This window comes from Podarcis raffonei, chromosome 17, assembly GCF_027172205.1.
Source record: "Podarcis raffonei isolate rPodRaf1 chromosome 17, rPodRaf1.pri, whole genome shotgun sequence".
NCBI lineage: Eukaryota > Metazoa > Chordata > Lepidosauria > Squamata > Lacertidae > Podarcis > Podarcis raffonei.
This window is the reverse complement of record NC_070618.1, coordinates 37598989-37621430: the sequence shown is the minus strand read 5'-3', so window position 1 is coordinate 37621430 and position 22442 is coordinate 37598989. Positions and strand designations below refer to the sequence as shown.

The 22442-nt window shown below is 45.0% G+C and overlaps 1 protein-coding gene and 2 long non-coding RNA genes across 7 annotated transcripts; all 3 read right to left on the bottom strand.

Annotated features, from left to right (window-relative positions):
- Positions 1 to 811: 811 nt before the first annotated feature.
- Positions 812 to 21475, bottom strand: LOC128405407 (uncharacterized). 3 transcript variants are annotated; one of them, XR_008328297.1, is made up of 4 exons: positions 21095 to 21475; positions 20417 to 21000; positions 20266 to 20323; positions 812 to 873 (listed from the first exon to the last, which is right to left on the bottom strand). It is a non-coding gene; the product is annotated as an uncharacterized LOC128405407 (long non-coding RNA). The 3 variants fall into 3 exon arrangements; XR_008328296.1 differs by lacking the exon at positions 812 to 873 and adding an exon at positions 18320 to 18370; XR_008328295.1 differs by lacking the exon at positions 812 to 873 and adding an exon at positions 19737 to 19846.
- On the bottom strand, positions 2125 to 6756 carry LOC128405408 (uncharacterized). Of its 3 annotated transcripts, XR_008328299.1 has the most exons (4): positions 5998 to 6756; positions 5455 to 5625; positions 2736 to 3008; positions 2125 to 2482 (listed from the first exon to the last, which is right to left on the bottom strand). It is a non-coding gene; the product is annotated as an uncharacterized LOC128405408 (long non-coding RNA). The 3 variants fall into 3 exon arrangements; XR_008328298.1 differs by lacking the exons at positions 5455 to 5625; positions 5998 to 6756 and having other exon boundaries at positions 2736 to 3200; XR_008328300.1 differs by lacking the exons at positions 5455 to 5625; positions 5998 to 6756 and having other exon boundaries at positions 2125 to 2332; positions 2736 to 3200.
- On the bottom strand, positions 10068 to 14552 carry LOC128405405 (EKC/KEOPS complex subunit LAGE3-like). Its single transcript, XM_053371995.1, has 3 exons — positions 14439 to 14552; positions 13085 to 13213; positions 10068 to 10426 (listed from the first exon to the last, which is right to left on the bottom strand). The coding sequence occupies exons 1-3, from the start codon at positions 14492 to 14494 to the stop codon at positions 10315 to 10317; spliced, it is 297 nt and encodes a 98-aa protein (XP_053227970.1). The 5' UTR covers positions 14495 to 14552; the 3' UTR covers positions 10068 to 10314.
- Positions 21476 to 22442: the final 967 nt, after the last annotated feature.

The following is a 22442-nucleotide window of genomic DNA, read 5'->3' as shown; positions in this document are numbered from 1 at the left end:
AAGGGAAGGGAAGGAGTCTGACAAAACTTTGCTAAGTAAAGTATCTTTGTCTGCTGAAAAACAAATGTTTAGCCAGCATAAAAGAAAACTCGTCCAACTGTCTCTAGCTTATGTTGGCCTCCCTCTAGACACAACAAGGCTGCGTAAGGTACACAGAGTGGGACAGCGAAAATCTTCAATAGAAAGGCTGCCTGCACTCGTTCCACTGACTGGGTAAACCCTGACATCCAGATTGAAATTCCATAGAGCAGTTTGGCTCTAACTTTAGCATTAAAAACCTTGAAAGCAGAAGGTATGTGTTGGTTACCTCTTGTTGCAGAAAAGCGCAATATGGCCTGCATAGACAGCTGGCTGGCATTTACCGCCACTGCGCAGTGCGAGGACCACCGGAGCCTGTGATGGAAAGTGACCCCCAAACAGCTGAATTTGAATACCTGCTGGATATGTTTCCCACCAAAAACCCAACTATATATCTTACGAGAATTCCCGAAGACCATTATTTTGCTTTTATTGAAGTTCATGCTCATTTTCATTCTAGACAAATAGTAGATACAGGCATTTAGCAAACGCTTTAAGCCAATTCTAGTTCATGAGAGCACAATCATATCATCTGCATATAGAAGAATGGTAATTTTTGATACATTTAGTTTACGGCTGTGAGCAGTTTTAGTAATGGGGCGAGCTCATTTAAGCACAGTGGACCAACACCAGCTGATGGCATGGCTCCCCAAATCAACACTTCACACTGGACTTCAAGCATCTGGCATTGGAAACTTCACACTGGACTTCAAGCATTGTGTGGCATTGTGTGCCTCCCCATTCTTCCTCCAGATTCTGGGTCCTTGGTTTCCAAATGAGATGGAAAAGTTGCTCCTAATCAGAAAAGAGGACTTGGGACCACTGAGCAACAGACCAGTTCTTTTTTTCTTTAGCCCAGGTAAGACACTTCTGACGTTGTTTCTTGTTCAGGAGCGGCTTGACAAGAAGAATACGACATTTGAAGCCCATCTGCAGGATCCATCTGTGTGTGGTGGCTCTTGATGCACTAACTCCAGCCTCAGTCCACTCCTTGTGAAAGTCCCCAGCATGTTTGAATGGTCTTTTCCTGACAATCCTCTCCAGGCTGCGGTCATCCCTGCTGCTTGTGCACCTTTTTCTTCCACACTTTTCCCTTCCGCATAACTTTCCATTAATGTGCTTTGATACAGCACTTTGGAAACAAAGTTTGGGAACTTCTTCTGCAATTACCGTTTGAGGCTTTTCCCTCCTTGTGGAGGGTCTCAATGATGGCTTTCTGCACAACTGTCAGGTCAGCAGCCTTCCCCATGATTGTGCTTCCTACTGAACCCATTGCAGGTGTTATGGATTGAATAGCTACTGCACCTTTTCACAATATTCTAATTTTCTGAGATTGTTAATTTGGGGTTTTTATCAGCTGTATCCCATAATCATCACAATTCTAACAAATAAAGGTTTGACATATCTTACTTTGTATGTCATGAGTCTATCTCATATATTAGTTTCACCTTTTAAGTTGAATTACTGAAATAAATTAACTTTTCCACGATATTCTAATTTTCCAAGTTTCACCTGTACATATTTTGTTCCCTATGGCAAGGAGTGCTAGGATGGGAAGCATCCATGTAATCCACCTTGTCTTAGACACACACCAGTGATGCATCAGAGGAGCACTTTGCGCTTCACTTAGTTCTTAAGGGGGAGAGATAGATAGATAGATAGATAGATAGATAGATAGATAGATAGATAGATAGATAGATAGATGTTGCATTGGAAGTAAGCAGGGACACCGCAGGGGCTTGAACCCCGTCCTGGAAACCAGGAGCGCCAACCACCAGCGTCTTTTGCTTTTTTGGGGCCAATGCAACAAGGTGAAAAGCAAAACCTGAGAGAACACTCTGAATACAGAATGTTCTCTCAGGAAAAAGAAAACCCTTAAGAATTATGAAGTTGCAGACAGAACAAATCGAGGTTTTATCCCTTGCCATTAGCAAAGGATATGTACCTAGATGTATTTAAGTCACAGAGTGCCATGTTAACTGCCATTAATTTGCAGGTCAAAACAGAGAGACTGGTTCCAGTCTTCAAACTCTGCTTTTATGCTCACCTTTTTGTTTGTCCCTCCAAAGTGTGAATTCATGGGCCTGGAAGTTCCTTCTGCTGATCTGTGAAAAGCAATCTGGACTCATTAGTTTGTCCCCGGCCCTTTCCCGCCAATTCCAGAGAAATGTTTTTGGAACACAGCTGTTCTGACTGACCTGACTTCTGCAGGAAGAGCTGGCTTCACCTGAGTGTGGTGGGCTCTTGGACAGAACTGTGAAGAAATCAAGCAGGGGGAAATGGAGAATCCAGCACAAAAGGATTGGACTTTAAAAAATCACTGAATGGTGGAGTGTGAAGTTCACTTGCCGTTAAGTTTCCTGAAGGCTTGCAAAATTCTACTTCTTGCGTCACTGAGATGCACCTGGAAGAGACTAGGGTCTTCAGCAGCCCTCCCCTCCAAACACAGGAGCAAAAACAGCCGGTTACCTAAAGCAGGCAGTCAAGACACAGGTGTCTCTCAATCCTGCACTGCAGATGTTCACTTGATGGATCAAAAGCTCAGACACTGCCTTTTGTCAATGGAGCAGATCTGCTTCCGGCACAGGTAGCTCTGTGAGGTCTGTAAAAATAAGAGCTGGAACAAAACAAGGATGGTGTCCCACCCAAAGATGTACCTTATTGTGTGGTGATGGCACAGGAAAGGGCCTCCCCTGCAGTGGTGTCCCGACAAGAGAAGTCCCTCCAGGTAGAAGCATGCAGAGCGACAGTATTCGGCTTTCGAGTTTGCAGCTCTTCTGAAAAAGGGATTGAATAACCAACGTTGCTCAATACAAGCTCTTTGGAATATTTAGTTTGCATATTTGATGGATGATTCCATTTAGAGCCTACCTTTTCTCCAACAGGCTCAGGGTGCTTGAATGGTCCCCCTCACTGCGACCTGAAAGAATCTTTGTACAAAGAGTTGCAGGCAGAACACAACAGAGATTTTCCCCTCAGCCAAGCACAAGATAACCTAGTTGACCTTCAGCCAGAAGACACACAACTGTATTGCTGGTATAATTACTATAGAGCATTTAGAGATTACTTGTTAGTTATTACTGCCACCACTGATAATTCAAATGTTTTATTAACAGAAGCTACAATTGAGACCTCATCTGTCTCCTGAGAAATCTCTATGTGGGACAAGAAGCTACAGTTAGAACTGGATATGGAACAACTGATTGGTTCAAAATTGGGAAAGGAGTACGGCAAGGCTGTATATTGTCTCCCTGGTTATTTAACATATATGCAGAATTCATCATGCGAAAGGCTGGACTGGATGAATCCCAAGCCGGAATTAAGATCGCCGGAAGAAATATCAACAACCTCAGATATGCAGTGACACAACCTTGATGGCAGAAAGTGAGGAGGAATTAAAGAACCTTTTAATGAGGGGGAAAGAGGAGAGCGCAAAATATGGTCTGAAGCTTAACATCAAAAAAACGAAGATCATGGCCACTGGTCCCATCACCTCCTGGCAAATAGAAGGGGAAGAAATGGAGGCAGTGAGAGATTTTACTTTCTTGGGCTCCATGATCACTGCAGATGGTGACAGCAGTCACAAAATTAAAAGACGCCTGCTCCTTGGGAGAAAGGCAATGGTAAACCTAGACAGCATCTTAAAAAGCAGAGACATCACCTTGCCAACAAAGGTCCGTATAGTTAAAGCTATGGTTTTCCCAGTAGTGATGTATGGAAGTGAGAGCTGGACTATCAAGAAGGCTGATCGCCAAAGAATTGTTGCTTTTGAATTATGGTGCTGGAGGAGACTCTTGAGAGTCCCATGGACTGCAAGAAGATCAAACGTATCCATTCTTAAGGAAATCAGCCCTGAGTGCTCACTAGAAGGACAGATCGTGAAGTTGAGGCTCCAATACTTTGGCCACCTCATGAGAAGAGAAGACTCCCTGGAAAAGACCCTGATGTTGGGAAAGATGGAGGGCACAAGGAGAAGGGGACGACAGAGGACAAGATGGTTGGACAGTGCTCTTGAAGCTACAAACATAAGCCTGACCAAACTGTGGGAGGCGGTGGAAGACAGGAGTGCCTGGTGTGCTCTGGTCCATGGGGTCACGAAAAGTCAGACACGACTAAACGACTAAACAACAACAACAATAATTGCAGTTGAAGGTAACCAAGTGAGAGGTTACAGGCAAAGGAAGCAGTTCACTACAGCAGGTTTTAAAATATATTACCTTTGGAACAGAAGAACTGGCGAGGATCTAAAATTTTGTATTTGTTGGAAACCCAGCAACTATCAACCCTATCGTGCAAGTTTTCATCAAAAAGCCAGTAATACCATTTGGGTCAAATTAAATTTCGAATAGTCTCAGCATTTATGGATCACGTTCCCTGCATTCAACAGACATACCGGTACCCCAGGCAAAGAAAATTGGGAGCTACATGCCTCCTTTATCTACAGGATTGAAGGGTACAGACCTATATTCCAAAATGTTTGACAAATGTGGGATATTATGATTTTGTGTGGGCCCACTCTGGTCATTAGTGAAACAATCAGCCACCCCCTTATGTATGAGTAAAAATGGCCAAAGATGGGATTCATAAGATTTCAAATATTTTCTCAGTCATTTAAGCCTTACCATTAGCAGAAAACATTTTCTGCCCTTTATGTACAGGAAAAAATGGTCACGGCTCATCCTTCCTAATTGTGAATATGTTTGTGCTTAAACGTTTGCTGGACTTTTTTTGCTTAAAAATGGCTGGCAAAATGGTGAAAGCCTCTCTTCACTCCAATTCCTCTACCAGGCCGCCTCTACCACTGCCATCAGTAGACTCACCCTCAAAATGCCTTATTTGCTTTTTCACACTGAAATCAGCAAGGCAACTGCTACAGACAAAGGAAGCAGTTTCATGCATCAGCTTTTAAAATGGGTATTCTAAATGGGTATTCTACCTTAGGAACAGAAGTACTGGCGAGGATGCAAAATGCTGGCATGTTTGGAACCTTCTGGATTTATACACATCTGAAGGAACAAAAACGCAACAATATTTTAGTGACCCTCTTCTGCAGTTGCCCAGTAAGTACAATTTGTTTGGCTTCATATGCCAAATGCCACCACTTTTAAGCAGCTGCTGAAGAGGGTTTGTTATTCTACTCCTTGGAAGCCACAATATACATAAAATTAAGTTCTGCCCATTAGCAAAGGAGCTTATCTATAGTCCCCAAGAAGCTATCACAAAATGGCTGCAAAGCATTTTTGTCAACAAGGCAATCTGAGCTAAAATGAAATTAAAAGGAACTATGTTGTCTTCTGCGCCTCTGCTTTGCTCTTTCTCACATGCACAGCTTTCCTTCCCCCTGGACCCCCTACCCTTCTCACTTCTAAGTCTCACCTGTGTTAAAATCTTACCCGTCTTGGTTTTTCCAACTTCTGGAGCGAGGTTCTGGAGCGAGTGGTTGCAGACCAGATCCAGGTGCTCTTGGAAGAAGCTGCTTTTCTGGGTCCATTTCCATCAGGGTTTAGGCCTGCTTTTGGCACAGAAAGGGCCTTGGTCGCCCTGCACCTCTGGCGAGAGACAAGGGAAGGCGCTCAGTGACCCCCAGTGCCCTCCATCAGCTTCGGCTGGTGGCCCAGTTGCGCCCCTCTCTGGACAGGGATAGCCTGACTCCTGCTGTCTCTGCTCTGGGAACCCCTTCTTGGGTCGTTCTTTCTGTTTTGATTTTGTACATTTGATATTTTATGTGAACTGCCCTTAGACCTTCGGGTATAGGGCGGCATAGAAATTCAATAAATAATGATAATAAGAACTTCAGCAACAGAAATGCCAGCCTTATTTTTATTAAATGGCTTCTCCAGTTGCCTTTTTAAAAGAAAAGCCTTCTATTTTCTGCAATTATTCTTCACTCTGCTTGAAGCAGACTTCATCTCCACCTACCCTTTCCTCTGCTCCTTTGTACATCCAAAGACTTGTTGGGCGAAAGGGAAATAAACTTGACTTCGCCCCTCACGTTCCTTCATGTGTCTTTGTTTTCCCTTGGCTTTTCTAGTCATCAGGTGTATCTGCTTTTCTTGATTCTCTTTATAATCTTCATCTTGGTGTTTTTTATGATTTTTCAGTTTAATTTTTTCTTGGCTAAGCTTTCTTTTGGGGGCTTTCTCAAAGTCCAGCATCTGTCCAGAATTTACTCTCCCTGTTTTACTATGATTAATTCTTTGTTGGTCTTCTTGTTTCCTTTCAGTTTCCTTTAAATTTAAAATGTATTGCGTCTCCTAAGACTTTTTAGGGAGTTAGTGAATCTATTTATCTTCTGTCTGTCTGTCTGTCTGTCTGTCTGTCTATCTACAAGCAACATTTAAAATTGCCAACTATGGAGATCACAAGGGAAAATTTGTTGTATCTCTTTTTAAAGTTGTAAATAACAACTTCAGCTCTGACCAGTGAGAGATTTAAAACCAGTATTATAGCCAGGGACAGTCTCACTCCCTAGACTCTGGCTCGCTCCTTCCACCACCTGTCAGTCATAAGGACACATAAAATAGTCCCTTGGCGCATTAATACAGTGGATACAAATGGGTTTGTTTTCAACATGGGATCACTGCACATGGGTGAGAAATTAGTGCCGGCCCCACTCCCTAATAACTGGGTTGCTGGGGGGCCACCTTGAATAAAATATGGGGGGCGGGCAGGCGGTAAGCCCTGCCCTACATAGTCACATGACACGGCACACACAATTACCAGTAAATGGCAATGGCCATCAACTTGGGGGGGGGGTTCCCGGCCCCCTTAAATATTTTTGGGGGGTTATGGGCTTAAGAGGAGTTAGCTCCTAAGCCAGGGTATGTGTCATTCCTGGATCAAGGTCTTTGTTTGCTTGGCTATGTGTAGAACATGCTGTGCCTTTTAATGACATTTCCCCAAGTATCGCACTGATCTGAACATTCAAATTTTGGTAGACACTGCAGCCTGAGTTTGAATTCTTCTTTGAGTGACAGCCAGGAAACTCTCCTCCACAGTGTGCTTTTTTGGAGGTTCTCCTTGTGGGAGGGGCCCCAGGGGCCCCAAAATGGATAGCCTATCGCTTTAAGAAAATGCTTTAGGAAAGTGCTAAGAAACTGTTAAAGCTATCTACCTCTGTCTATATCTATCATCTATCTATCTATCATCTATCTATCTATCTATCTATCTATCTAGCCTATCGCTTTAAGAAAATGCTAAGAAATTTAAAGCTATCTACCTCTCTCTCTCTCTCTCTCTCTCTCTCTCTCTCTCTCTCTCTCTCTCTCTCTCCAAGCAACATTTAAAAGTGCCCATTTTCACAAGTGAAAATTTGTTGCATCTCTTTTTAAAGTTGTAAATAACAACTTCAGCTCTGACCAGTGAGAGGGCTAAAACCAGTATTATTGCCAGGGACAGTCAGCAGCGGAGAAAGCCGCTCGGGCGCCTGGGGAGCAAGCTGCCCATGGGGCAGGGCGAGGGAGGGGCAAGGTGTCCATAGGGGCAGGGCGAGGAAGGGGCAAGGTGTCCATAGGGGCAGGGCGAGGGAGGGGCAAGGTGTCCATAGGGGCAGGGCAAGGGAGGGGCGAGGTGTCCATAGGGGCAGGGCGAGGAAGGGGCAAGGTGTCCATAGGGGCAGGGCAAGGGAGGGGCGAGGTGTCCATAGGGGCAGGGCGAGGAAGGGGCAAGGTGTCCATAGGGGCAGGGCGAGGGAGGGGTGAGGCATCCATAGGGGAAGGGCTCACTGTGGGGCCTCCAGAGTCTGCCTGCCTCCTCCCACTCAGTCGCCCTACAGCTGGGGGGAGGCAGTGGGCGGACCGTATGGACAGTGCAGAGCCTTGGGCCCACTGCAGGTCCCATGGTTAGTGCTGCCCGCCATTTTGTCACCCCCCGCAGTGGGGACACCTGGGGCGGCCCCACACCCACCTCACCCCCCTTACTCTGCCCCTGGTTGCAGGTGGTGTGGCCGGGGGTTCGGGGGAGAACTGCCCCCCAATCAAGTACAGTGGTACCTCAGGTTAAGAACTTAATTCGTTCCGGAGGTCCATTCTTAACGTGAAACTGTTATTAACATGAAGTACCACTTTAGCTAATGGGGCCTCCTGCTGCTGCCATCGCACGATTTCTGTTCTCATCCTGAGGTAAAGTTCTTAACCCGAGGTAATATTTCTGGGTTAGCGGAGTCTGTAACCTGAAGGGTATGTAACCTGAAGCATATGTAACCCGAGGTACCACTGTAAATAAAAATATTTAACTGACCAATTGTGTTGCAGGTGACTCAATTCTGCCCCCCCCCCCGGTTGCCTTTTGTCCTCTTTTTCCAGGACACATCCTCTTTTTCAGGGGTAACATTTTTAAAATTTGCCATAATGTCTCTGGCTATAGTTTCTGGATGAGTCCTAGACAAGACAGGTGATTGAAGACTTGCTTTCCCCTTCTCTTCACTTCTCCTGCCCCCCCCCCAGCAATATATCACAGCTTCTATAGCCTACATATACTAAGGGTATTTAAAATGAGAATTGTCTTGAGGTCCTCTTTTTTGCTCTTTGAAATATGGCAACCCTAACTTGCCCCCCCCTAAAATAAATCCTGGCTACACCCATGGCAGGTGGTCATAGCAACAGTGCCAATTTGTTGCTATAATCAATGAACAATTACCATGTACTTAGAAGTTTATCCTTATTACCCTGCCCATTTATCATCACGCTGCTGTGTTGATTCAAACTCCCAGATAGCGCCATGTCCCATACCTGGGAAAAACCAAGTTTGTAAAGTGAGGGCCTCCCCCCATTACCCACCCGACAGCTATTTCCATTTTGGCAGTGGCTATCAGAAAAGTGACCACGGTCAAAGATGGAATATTGGGGTTCAGATCCCCCCCCCCGGCAAGAACCAAAAAATGTGAGCCACAGATCCGTTTAGTTTATAACCAATTATGTTGATTTCAGGATTTATTTATTTAGCCAAAATGGTAAACAAATGTTTTTGCACTATTTTTTCCCTACTAGGATGGGGCTTTACAAACCATTGGACCAATGGAGAGACAAGTAACCAATTATTTTTGTTTCCTCTTCTTGGCAGGCCTATTCACACAACATGCATGGTTGGTCCTTAATGCAGGAGCCGGGAAGCTGTGACCCTCCAGACGCTTGAAGCCATTGGAAGCATGGTAAAAGTCCAGTCTGTGGTGTCCATTCACAGGTGAAACTAATTGCTGGGCGCTGCAGTGATCTGGTGATCAATATTTGTGTGTGTACCAGCCCTGAAAGCAAACTACAAAACTAAATACATTTTTCTGCACTAGTTATTTCTGAAACGGTCTTCAAGGATCGCCCCACTTACAGCGCATGGCAGTAATCCCACTCTGGAGGTTACCAGAGCATGGATAACTGGGCAAGACTATCCTGGTTCAGGAACAGCAATGGCTGGCAAGAAGCGCTCTTGGGTCTTTTTACACAAGCACAAACCCAGGTTTCAGCAGGTGTGCCTTCAAGAGGGAGCTGCAAGCTACAAGTGTAACTTACAACAAATGCCAAACAGAAATTCAACAGGTGAAGCTTTCACTAGAATGTAAAGGTGGTGACCGAGGTGGGGATGTTTTGCTTGCTGTTTAAATGTAGGAGCCCTGCCAGAAAGAAAGAAAAAAAAAGGCAAATCTTGCTATATAAATAGGACTTCAAGGCCACGCCATCCGTTTTGGCTCCTCTTCCACTTGGCCCCCTCCTCTTCCTCACTGCCAGCTATTAGCTGCTTTCCCCCCGGTGTCAAGAGAGACAGAGAGACGCAGCAATGGGGATGGGGAACCTGGGTCTCTCCCGGTGCTGCAAGGACTACAACTCCCATTAGCCCTGACCCTCGGCCATGCTGGATGGGGCTGAAGAGAACTGGAGTCCAGCAACACCAGGAGAAACACTCTGATTAAGATTTTGCTTGTGTTTGTGTAATTGATTAATCAATGTGGTGAGCCGGCTCAAATATATTCAATCAGTTAACACATGCAGACTAAAAAGTAAAGTACACTGGATAATTTATTTAGAGCACCAGATTCTATGTACTTTGTCTTATATCAAGGCAGTCCCATGCTTGCCTGCTTCTCAGCACACAAAATCTATCAATGTTCAAGAGTATGTCCAGAACACAAAGCAACATCTTGGCTCTAAGGATGGCATGTTCAGCGCCTCCTCTGACATCAGTAGTCCATGGGCAAGTCCAGAGTCCAGCCAAAATTATTGGGAAGCTTCCTGTTGCAACCATCTATCAAGCCACAGGAGGCCCAAAGAGGTCCATCGTTTCCACCACCAAGCAGAGATGCTCCAGGAAGGAGCTGATGGACACACGCAGAATCCGGGCTTCATCCGCTCTCCATTGACTGCAAAGAAATAAAATATATATATTTTGTGCAGACTGGAACATAAAACGTCAACACTTGCACTACACTTAACAGTCCAATGAACATGCCACTCCTTCTGCCAATATCCTCACTCTATTCCAGTCATTCAGCTTCCCTTTGACTCTTAGGCAGACTCAGCGCACCTGGTCTAATAGATTTGGATGCCAGAAAATATACTGTTTCACTTAATTATTATTATAGCACTACCTGAATGCAAAGTACAGAACAGAGAGGAAGGGAGGAATTATTCTTATTCTCCTCCTCCTCCATATAGTATCATCAGCTTGTATAGCACTTTACAGAAAATACAAGGGGATAGATCTCTGCCCCAAAATTTGGAACAACAGAGGAAGGAGAGGGACGTGGGGGCAGGTGAAAGAGGCAATGATTTGACTGACAAGTGCTGAGGTTTAGTTAGAGGCCTGGCTGCTGCCTCTAACTAAATCTCATGGTAGACAGCTGCATTGACCCTGGACTTAATGAAGCACAGTGGACCAACACCAGCTGATGACATGGCTCCCCAAATCAACACAGACTGTGGAAACGTCACACTGGACTTCATTCTTCCATTCTCCCATTCTTCCTCCAGACTCTGGGTCCTTGGTTTCCAAATGAGATGCAAAAGCTGCTCTCATCAGAAAACAGATTTGGGGAGCCACTTTGTGCTTCCTTCCACAGATGAGCTTTATGGGGATGCTGACTTCATTTTCCAGCAGGACCTTGGCACCTGCCCACACTGCAAAAAGTACCAAAACCTGATTCAATGCCCATGGAATTACTGTGCTTGATTGGCCAGCAAACTCGCCTGACCTGAACCCCATAGAGAATCTATGGGCCATTGCCAAGAGAAAGATGAGAGACATGAGACTGAGCAATGCAGAAGAGCTGAAGGCTGCTATTGAAGCATCCTGGTCTTCCATAACACCTCAGCAGTGCCACAGGCTGATAGCATTCATGCCACGCCGCATTGAGGCAGTAGTTGATCCAATATTGCTCTATTTGCAATCCTTGTTTTGCTGATTTCATTTAATATTCTAATTTTCTGAGATCGTTAATTTGGGGTTTTCATCAGCTGTACGCCATAATCATCACAATTATAACAAAGAAAGGCTTGACATATCTCGCTTTGCATGTCATGAGTCTATCTCATATATTAGTTTCACCTTTTCAGTTGAATTACTGAAATAAATGAACTTTTCCACGATACTCTAATTTTCCAAGTTTCACCTGTATAGTATCATCGACTTGTATAGCACTTTACATAAAATTCAAGGGGATAGATCTCTGCCCTGACAGGCTTACAGTTTAAAATTTGGCACAACAGAGGAAGGAGAGGGATGTGGGGGTAGGCGAAGGAGGCGATGATTCGACTGACAAGTGGTCAGGTTTAGTTAGAGGCCTGGCTGCTGCAGTGTCCCTGCTCCAAGGGCTTCATGGGAAAGGTGATGGGAGGGAGGGCTTGAAGGAAATAAGCAAGGAGGATGCACAGAGGGGTTCTGAGAGGGGGTACCAGGCATATGGGGCACCAGGGAGGAAAAGGCAGAGTTGTTTCGGGGAACAGAAGACATCTAGAGGTTGAGGAGCAAAGATCACAGGCAGAGATGTATCGGGATACAAAATACTGTCCTAAGGATGGGAGAGCATGGCCACAGAGGGCTCTGAAGGAAAGAGCAAGGCGTTTGTGATGCATCCGAGGGATGAGCATCATGTTATGGGAGTGGTGTGAGAGATGAGTGATTCTGGCAGCTAAGTCAGCAAGGGGAGACAACAGAAGGTCGGGGTGCAGAAGTCTTCATCTCTGCAGACAAGGGATGATGACAAGGGCATCTCACCAACTTTCATTCACTAGCAGTGGGCACAACCCTCCCCCCTTGGGGAAGGCCCCCAACTCAGTGGGAGAGCAGCCACTTTGCATGCAGATGGTCAATCCCTGGTAGGTCTGGGAGCTATGCTTGTCTGTCCCCCTGAAAAACTGCAGATGGTCCTGTGCTAAATGGATGGTAGGCAGATTCCTACGTCCCCAGGAAGTTGTCCTGTGTGCAGAAGCACACTGATCGAAACGCAGGTCTTGCTCAGCACACCACTTCCTGTTACTTGCACCCCACTCTTCCTCCAAATTATGCTCAAAACAACCCTGCAGGGTAGGTCAGGCCAAGAAACAGCCTCATTCAAAAGGGTTCAGCTCCAAGGGCCTTCTGGCAGTTCCCTCCTGTGAGAAATGAGGTTACAGAGATCCAGGAAGAGGGCCTCCTTGGTGGTGGCACCTGCCCTGTGGAACATCTTCCCATCAGACGTCAAGGAGATAAATATACAACTTTTAGAAGACATCTAAAAGCAGCCCTGTATAGGGAAGTTTTAAATGTTATATATTTTTCTATCTATTGGAAGCTGCACAGAGTGGCTGAGGCAACATTGTCAGATGGGCAGGGTACAAATAATAAAACTATTGTTGTTGTTGTTTAAACCCTGGTTCAAGTCCAACATGCCATCCAGTACGGCGCCACCTTGTCTCTCATCCTCCTGCAGCTTGTGCAGGAGACCTTCCTGCAGGCTGCACCCAGGACTCAGAGCCCACCATCTGCCCCGGCTGCCAACACACCTTGCCTCTTGTAGAAGGGGCGCCTGGCCAATACTCACACATGCAAGATGTCCTCCGTCACATCCAGTTCCTTGCTGATCCCTTCTTTGCGGGGCTCGGGGTCAGGGGCCAGGGAGCCCAGCGCAATCTGGGCCAATGATGATGATGGGAAAGGGATCCTCAGCTCACTGATGTTGGGGGTAGCGATAAGGAGTATAAAACGTACAAGAACCCCCCCACACACACACACACTGCCCACCTTTCCAACAAGAGACACTCTCTCTTATTCAAAGTCACCTTTGTATTCTTAAGTTTAATATTTCTGGGAGAGCTTCTAGTCCCTGGTTTTTGACTGTGGAACTCGGACACGGATTAGAATCCCTGCTTCTCCATGACTGTGGATGGGAGAAAACTCAAGACCAATGTTCAAATTGCAGGGTGGAGGGCAGAGGGGGCTACTTTTGTGCTGACCTCTTTCGCTTACTATTTTTAGAGGGGGGTTTTGCATCAGGGAAGCAGGGGAAGATGTGTTATAACTAGAACAGGAGGGGGGCCAGGGCATGTGGATTTCATTCAAGGCCTTCCTACCTTTCCCTCCACCCCACTCAGTCACCATTCTGTCCCATTTGTAGTTGTTAGTGGTCAAAAAGCATTAAAGGGCAACTTATCCCCATTTCTCTCCCCAAAGAATCCTGGGCACTGCAGCTTACCCCTCACAAAGCTACAAAGAGCCCATAATACTTTGTGGGTGAAACCCTAGCAACCCATCACCTTGATATCCCAGCAGCTCTGGAAATGCAACTTAGCACACGTACATTTCATTCAAATACATGTGGTGGGTCTGCGCTTAGAGTCCCTTCAGCAACACCCTGGCAAGTGACCAGGGACTCCGGCCCCCTGCCCCCCCCCCACCAAGAGTGCTCAACCTGCCGGATCCTAATCGCACTTCTCATTTGAACCTACAGCACAGGACCCGTTTCTATTTTATTTTTATGGCGTCCATCCGGGTTTCAGTTGCACGACTGGGCGAGGCTTTTGCGCTTCTGGCACCACAAAGGCGGGTATTTGGGCAGGAGCTTAACTCCCCTTTCGAAGTGCAACCGGGGAAACCCATTTCAAGCGCCTTTGCCCCTCCCGCTTCCTCCAGGCAGGATCAGGGCGCACCGAGGCAGCCGGGGGCCTGATTCCCCCCCCCTCGTCCCGCGATCCCGGCGCTGTCCCCCCCCCCACCTAGTCCGGGAAACCACTGTCCCCCCCCCCAGGAAAGGAGGGCCCGAGCAGCAATGCCCGCCCCTCTTGGAAACAAGGAAGGAAGGGGGACCGCGATGCCTCCCTCCAAGGGACCCAGGCGTCCGAGAGCCCAGCCCGCCCCCTCCTCCGCGGGCGCAATGCTGCTGCTTTTCCGCCGGATACAAGGCGAGGCCTGGCCGGGACACAGCGCTCCCTCCGGCCGCCGCCGCCGCTTCCATCGCCGCCGCCGCTGCCTCCCCCTCCCCCCCCCGGGGGTGGATCCCAGGGAGCGGCCGGCCCACGTGGGAGGATCCTTCGGAATCCACCAGCCTTAGCCGTAGCAGCGTCGGAGGGGAGGTGGCGGCGAGCAATAGGCGTTTATGAATATTAGAGGGAAAGAGACCCAATGTGTGGAGGGTTGGGGCTTTTCCGCAGAACAACAATAAACACTGTTACGGAAGGGGGGGCATGTCTTCTTCACCTTCTTCTTCGCTACAATATATCCATTTATTTCCAATTGTCAATGTCAAAAAGGACTAAAATCTATAAAATCCATAGAAAATCAACGTGCCAATTTGCTCAATTTCTCTAGGACTCCATGACACCTCCCCTGTCCTCCATAATCCCTCAAGTAAGGTGTCAAGACCCTAATCCTGTCAAACCACTCTGCCAAGCCTTTCCTCCGGGCAATGCCAGGTGGCAGACTATGCATACATGGACCATTGTCTTCCCATCACCGGCACTCAGGAAGCGCTTATCTGCGCATATCTCCAGCTCTGCATATTCCCCCCTCCCTCCTCCTTATGTTAATCCGGTGTAACCCAACCTCTCCTTAATGTATTCATGATGTAATCTGTGTAACCCAACCTCTCTTTAATGTATTCATGGTGTAACTGGGATGTATTTTGCACTGTATTCTGGGACATGGAGGGAGTTTCAAAAGTTCATGTCACCCCTTTCTCGCTGTTCAATCTCGTCTTGAACCTGTTGCGCAATAAACTTGGATCTTCTGCAGTTTGCTCCTGTGCCCGGCTGAGCTCATTTTCTTCCGCAGGGACCCGCAGACTTAGTCCGACGAGCTGGGTGGCAGAGTAGCCCCGCACCCAGATTTTAGCCGTAACAAACACAAAAGCAAAACTCGGAGCATAGCTTGCCAATCGGTCAGTCACTTTTGGTATAAAGTACAGCAATCCCGCCATTTGCGTACATTTAATTTGCACACTTTCAGCTTTCTACGCTCATCAGTTGTTGTTTAATTAAAAAAAAGGGTTTGAAAGGATCTGGGGGGAAAGACTTTGGCAATCTGGCACACCATTCCACCCAGTGTGTTTTGACTACACGTGATTTTGGCTTTAGGTGCTATTCCAGAACGCAAAGCCCCACATAAATTTCAGGCTTTCTGGTCCACATAATCAGAGCCGGCCCACTGAGGAGGCAGGGCAAAGGACCTGCTTCAGGCGGCAAAAAAGCAAGAGGCAGCGCTCTGCCCACCCCTTCTGCCACCTTGTGGAAGGCCCCTCCTCTGGCTGAGCTGGGCAAGGGGGGAGTCCTCCTTTTTCTTTTTTTAAATTTTTTTTAATTCAAAATTATAACAAGACATATTATCCAAAAACATATCATCCTTGTCCCCCCCCCTTTATCCTCCCTCCCCCTCTCCCACACAAAACCCACCCACCCCCAGACTTCCCTCAGTTCCAGTCTTTGGTTTCTCTAAGAATGCTATTTTCTGCATGTTACAAAGTTTTATAGATCCTCAAACTATTTAGCTGATTATTATCAATAAAAAGTTTGTAAATGTTTATTCAAAACCAGCCAAGGAGTCCAGTTCGCTTTGTTGTGTCTTCAAATACTTTGTAAAGGGTTCCCATTCATCCTTAAAGTCACAGTTATCCTTGTCCCGTAGCTTATATGTCAGTTTTGCCATTTCTGCATAGTCCATCAATTTTTCTTGCCATGATTCTTTAGTTGGGGTTTCTTCAGTCTTCCGTCCTTGTGCTACCACAACTCTCGCGGCCGTTGTCGCATACATGAAGATGTTTTTCAACTTTTTTGGCAGGTCTTTCCCTACAATCCCCAACAAAAATGCCTCGGGTTTTTAAACAAATGTTAAATGGAAATTTTTCTTCAATTCGTTGTATATCATTTCCCAAAATTTTTTAATTACCGTATCTTACAATCCCACCACATATGATAAAACGCCCCCTCCTTTTCCTTACACTTCCAACATATATTTGAACTAGCTTTGTACATTTTCCCTAACTGCACTGGTGTTGTGTACCATCTGTACATCATCTTCATGTAATTCTCCTTCAGTAGAGAACAATCTGTAAATTTTAAGTCGGTTTTCCATAATTTTTCCCAATCATCCATCATAATGTTGTGACCTACATCTTGTGCCCATTTAATCATAACTGATTTTACCTCTTCATCTTTCGTCTCCCATTCTAATCGTATGCTGTATGCGGCCTTCAGTAGTTTCACTTTCCCTTCAATCACTTCCGTTTGAAACCTAGATCTAGTACAACTAAATCCTTTCTTGCTGTCTTCTTTATGTGTTTCATATAGTTGTCAATAATGCAACCAACTCTGAAAGTGGTCTTTGATCTCATCATAATCTCTTAATTTCCATTTTCCAACATGTTCTTTTAATAAATCAGCATATGTGAGCCATTTTCCTTTCTTTCCAAGTGGTTTGAGCAGTAATGCTTCATGTGGTGAGAGCCACCATGGGGTCTTTTGTTCCAATAAGTCTTTGTATCTCTCCCATACTCTCATTAGTGATTTCCTGATTATATGGTTGTAAAAACTTCTATGAACCTTCCCTTTCCTGTACCATAAGTATGCGTGCCAGCCAAATCTGTTGTCAAGTCCTTCTAGTTCTAATGCCTCTTGCTTATCCAATCTCATCCAGTCCCTGATCCATACCAAACAAGCAGATTCATAATACAATTTAAGGTCTGGGAGGGCAAACCCACCTCTATCTTTTACATCTGTAAGTATTTTATGTTTTATCCTTGGCTTTTTGCCCCCCCAGATAAATCTTGAAATCTCTTTCTGCCATTTTTTAAAGCATTCATCTTTCAGGATGACTGGTATTGATTGAAAAAGAAATAGCATTTTTGGCAACACATTCATTTTAATTGCCGATATTTTTCCTAATATTGAGAGATTCATTCTGCTCCATATTTCTAAATTTCTTTTTACCTCAAGCCAAATTTTTTCAGTTATTTTTAAATAGGTTTATATTTCTTGATGTTAACCAAATCCCTAAATACTTAACATTTTTATGGACTTCAATCTCAATGTTTTGTTCTAATTCGGTTTTTTTTTCTTCCTTCATGTTTTTAACTAATAATTTAGTTTTATTCCTATTTAGCTTAAATCCTGCCCAAAATTCTGAATTTTTTCTATTACTTTAGGGAGTAAAGTTTTAGGTTCTTCCACTGTTATCACTAGGTCATCTGCATACACTTTTAACTTGAATTCACTTTTCCCAGTTTTTACACCTGTAATCTGGGAGTCTTCCAGTGTGCGGCGGGAGCGAGGGTCACCTAATGGTAATTAATTTGTTGCTGATTTTAGACCTCTGCATAGTGAAACGGGTTGCAGCAAGGAAACTACTGTCCTCTGTCAGGGGAGAAATCTGAGACACAAGAAAATGCAGATGGAACTTTGGTCCCATTCACCCTATAAAGTGGTACCTTGGGTTACAGACGCTTCAGGTTACAGACTCCGCTAAACCAGAAATAGTGCTTCAGGTTAAGAACTTTGCTTCAGGATGAGAACAGAAATCGTGTTCCAGCAGTGCGGCGGCAGCAGGAGACCCCATTAGTTAAAGTGGTGCTTCAGGTTGAGAACAGTTTTAGGTTAAGTACGAACCTCCGGAACGAATTAAGTACTTAATCTGAGGTACCACTGTACATTTAAAACACATGGCTTCCCCAGAGGATTCTGGGAACAGTAGTTTCTTAAATGTGCTGAGCATTGTAGCTTTGTGAGGGGTAAACTATAATTCCTATGATTCTGGGTGTGTGGGTGGGACCATGTGCTTTAAATGTGCTTTGCATCTATGCCTTGGCTGTGACCTTTCACACATGCTTGATTTTCTGAGAAAGCTGTAAAAACAAAACAGTTTATGAGTACTGCTGTAGATTTATGGTGAACACGATGGTTTATAGAATCATGTATAACATTCCAAGTTGGTCTCTGGCCAGGCCAGAGCACTTCTGTGGCATGTAACCAGGCCCAGAACATTGGTACCAAATGAGTGTCACATTTAGTGTCATATGCACTTCATTCTTCATTCTAATGCAGTAATATTGGAATTTTCTCAAAGGGGAATTACACACACTAAAATAAATATTGGAAGAGGAATTGTGAGTCATTGGTGCTTCCATTCCCAAGTATACATAGTGTGTGTGTGTGTGTGTGTGTGTGTGTGCGCGCGCGCGTGTGCCATTCCCTTCAGCACCATACCACCCTGAAGAAAGAAAGAAATTTCCACAAACTAATGTGGAAAACATTGCAAAATGCCATTCTGGCCTTCCTGAAGATCTGGGTGGATAGTTCTTCTGATGCCTGGGTATCCCTGACTTGCAGTGGCTCTGGAAGGATCTTTCTTAGCAGCCCTGTCTGGAAATGAACTGGGACCCCACCTCCTGCATACAAAGCATGCACTCTGAAACGGAGCTCTAGCCCTATCCCAACGTGCACTTACTAGGGAGTAAGTCTTTCTTCAAAGTAAACTTACTTAGGGTCAAACTGCATTCCTCATGATCAGGAGAAAACAAAAGGGCCTAACCCTAGATAACCCCAATTGCAGAAATTGGACACGTCTTTGCTTAGAGTGGCCATTGACACTTGGCCAAAGGAATGGACACCAATTTGCATATGCTGTGTGTAAATGCACATATAAAAATATTAGTAGTTTGTATCCTACTAAGTCATAGTCACTAGAACCACTGACTTAGCTGAATATATATTACCTTGAGTATGTCTGATGTGTTAGGTCACCCTATAATTCTACATGGGAATATTATACATCTCACTGCAGTGGGGAAGACTGTGGCCTGGGTGGTTGTGCTTAGTCTGCTGCCAAGGTGTTATCTGTTGATGGGCAACTTCAGTGCCCCTGCTCTTCCTTCTGTATCTTTCAGCCAGACCTGGAATGCCCGGCCATTCGAACAGAGGACACCTTCATACAGAGGACTGTCACCTGTCCACATCTTAAGCCTCTGATACCTCTGAAAATTGACAACTGTCTTCTGTAAAATAGGACACCTGAGCATCTTATATTTGCTTTTCTTCTTCTGCTAATGAGTGAACGTCATGCCATTTCCTCTTCCATCCCGACCTTTTCCACATTCTGAATAATCTAAATAGGATCCGTTTGTTTGTATATTTAGGTTACTTTCTAAACAAACAACGCAAAAATAAGAGACAGTCTTTTATATCTATAAAGTATATATAAAAGAAGTAAGTATTTTGTTCCCTATAGCAAGGAATGCTAGGATGGGAAGCATCCATGTAATCCACCTTGTCTTAGACACACACCAGTGATGCATCAGAGGAGCACTTTGCTTCATTTAGTTCTTAAGGGGGAGAGATAGATAGATAGATAGATAGATAGATAGATAGATAGATAGATAGATAGAAGGTGAATGAGAGGTTGCATTGGAAGTAAGCAGGGACACCGCAGGGGCTTGAACCCCGTCCTGGGAACCAGGAGCGCCAACCACCAGCGTCTTTTGCTTTTTTTTGGCCAATGCAACAAGGTGAAAAGCAAAACCTGAGAGAACACTCTCAATACAGAATGTTCTCTCAGGAAAAAGAAAACCCTTAAGAATTATGAAGTTGCAGACAGAACAAATCGAGGTTTTATCCCTTGCCATTAGCAAAGGATATGTACCTAGATGTATTTAAGTCACAGAGTGCCATGCTGACTGCCATTAATTTGCAGGGCAGAACAGAGAGACTGGTTTCAGTCTTCAAACTCTGCATTTATGCTCACCTTTTTGTTTGTCCCTCCAAAGTGTGAATTCATGGGCCTGGAAGTTCCTTCTGCTGGTCTGTGAAAAGCAATCTGGTCTCATTAGTTTGTCCCCGGCCCTTTCCCACCAATTCCAGAGAAATGTTTTTGGAACACAGCTGTTCTGACTGACCTGACTTCTGCAGGTAGAGCTGGCTTCACCTGAGTGTGGTGGGCTCTGGGACAGAACTGTGACGAGATCAAGCGGGGGGAAATGGAGAAGCCAGCACAAAAGGATTGTACTGAAAAAGATCACTGAATTGTGGAATGTGAAGTTCACTTGCAGTTAAGTTTCCTGAAGGCTTGCAAAATTCTATTTCTTGTGTCACTGAGATGCACCTGGAAGAGACTTGGGTCTTGAGCAGCCCTCCCCTCCAGACACAGGAGCAAAAACAGCCGGTTACCTAAAGCAGGCAGTCAAGACACAGGTGTCTCTCAATCCTACACTGCAGATGTTCACTTGATGGATCAAGAGCTCTGACTCAGCCTCTTACTTGTCAATGGAGCAGATCTGCTTCCGGCACAGGTAGCACTGTGAGGTCTGTAAAAATAAGAGCTGGAACAAAACAAGGCTGGCTGTCCCACCAAAAGATGTACCTTATTGTGTGGTGATGGCACAGGAAGGGGCCTCCCCTGCAGTGGTGTCCCGACAAGAGAAGTCCCTCCAGGTAGAAGTACGGAGAGCGACTGCAATCGGCTTTCGAGTTTGCAGCTCTTCTGAAAAAGGGATTGAATAACCAACGTTGTTCAATACAAGCTCTTTGGAATATTTAGTTTGCATATTTGATGTATGATTCCATTTAGAGCCTACCTTTTCTCCAACAGGCTCAGGGTGCTTGAATGGTCCCCCTCACTGCGACCTGAAAGAATCTTTGTACAAAGAGTTGCAGGCAGAACACAACAGAGATTTTCCCCTCAGCCAAGCACAAGATACTCACCTACTTGACCTTCAGCCAGAAGACACACAACTGTATTGCTGCTATAATTACAATAGAGCATTTAGAGATTACTTGTTAGTTATTAGTGCCTATCGCCACCTCTGATAATTCAAAAGTCTTTTTTAATAGAAGCTACGATTGCGGTTGAAGGTAACCAAGTGAGAGGTTACAGGCAAAGGAAGCAGTTTGCTACACCAGGTTTTAAATACATTACCTTAGGAACAGAAGTAATGACGAGGATCCAGATTTTAGCGTTTGTTAAAAACCCAGCAACTATCAACCCTATTATGCAAGTTTTCACCAAAAAGCCAGTAATACAATTTGGATCAAATTAAATTTTGAATAGTCTCAGCCTTTATGGATCATGTTCCCTGCATTCAACAGACATACCGGTACCCCAGGCAAAGAAAATTGGGAGCTAAATGCCTCCTTTATGTACAGGATTTAAGGGTACAGACGTCTATTCCAAAATGTTTTCACAAATGTGGGTTATTATGATTTTGTGTGCCCTCTCAGGTCATTAGTGGAACAATCAGCCACCCCCTTATGTATGAGTAAAAATGGCCAGAGAGTCATGATTCATAAGGTTTCAAATATTTTCTCAGTCATTTCAGCCTTGCCATTAGCAGAAAAAAATTCTGCCCTTTATGTACAGGAAAAAATGGTCACGGCTCATCCTTCCTAATTGTGAATATGTTTGTGCTTAAACGTTTGCTGGACTTTTTTAGCTTAAAAATGGCTGGCAAAATGGTAAAAACCTCTCTTCATTCCAATTCCTCTACCAGGCTGCCTCTACCACTGCCATCAGTAGATTGACCCTCAAAATGCCTTATTTGTTTTTTCACACTGAAATCAGCAAGGCAATTGCTACAGACAAAAAAAGCAGTTTGATGTATCAGCTTTTAAAATGGGTATTTAAAATGGGTATTCTACCTTAGGAACATAAGTACTGGCGAGGATGCAAAATGCTGGCATGTTTGGAACCTTTTGGATTTATACACATCTGAAGGAACAAAAACACAACAATATTTAGGTGTCCCTCTTCTGCAGTTGCCCAGTAAGTATAATTCGTTTGGCTTCATGTGCCAGATGCCACCACTTTTAAGCAGCTGCTGAAGAGGGTTTGTTATTCTTCTCCTTGGAAGCCACAATATACATAAAATTAAGTTCTGCCCATTAGCAAAGGAGCTTATCTATAGTCCCCAAGAAGCTATTACAAAA

Excerpts from the sequence above, each read along its gene's own strand:
- LOC128405405 (XM_053371995.1), bottom strand. The coding sequence starts at position 14,494 with ATGGAAGCGGCGGCGGCGGCCGGAGGGAGCGCTGTGTCCCGGCCAGGC. Across the intron at positions 13,214-14,438 it reads TCCCGGCCAGGCCTCGCCTT|TGAGCTGAGGATCCCTTTCC; the intron begins GTATCCGGCGGA and ends CCCCAACATCAG. Across the intron at positions 10,427-13,084 it reads ACGGAGGACATCTTGCATGT|TCAATGGAGAGCGGATGAAG; the intron begins GTGAGTATTGGC and ends ATTTCTTTGCAG.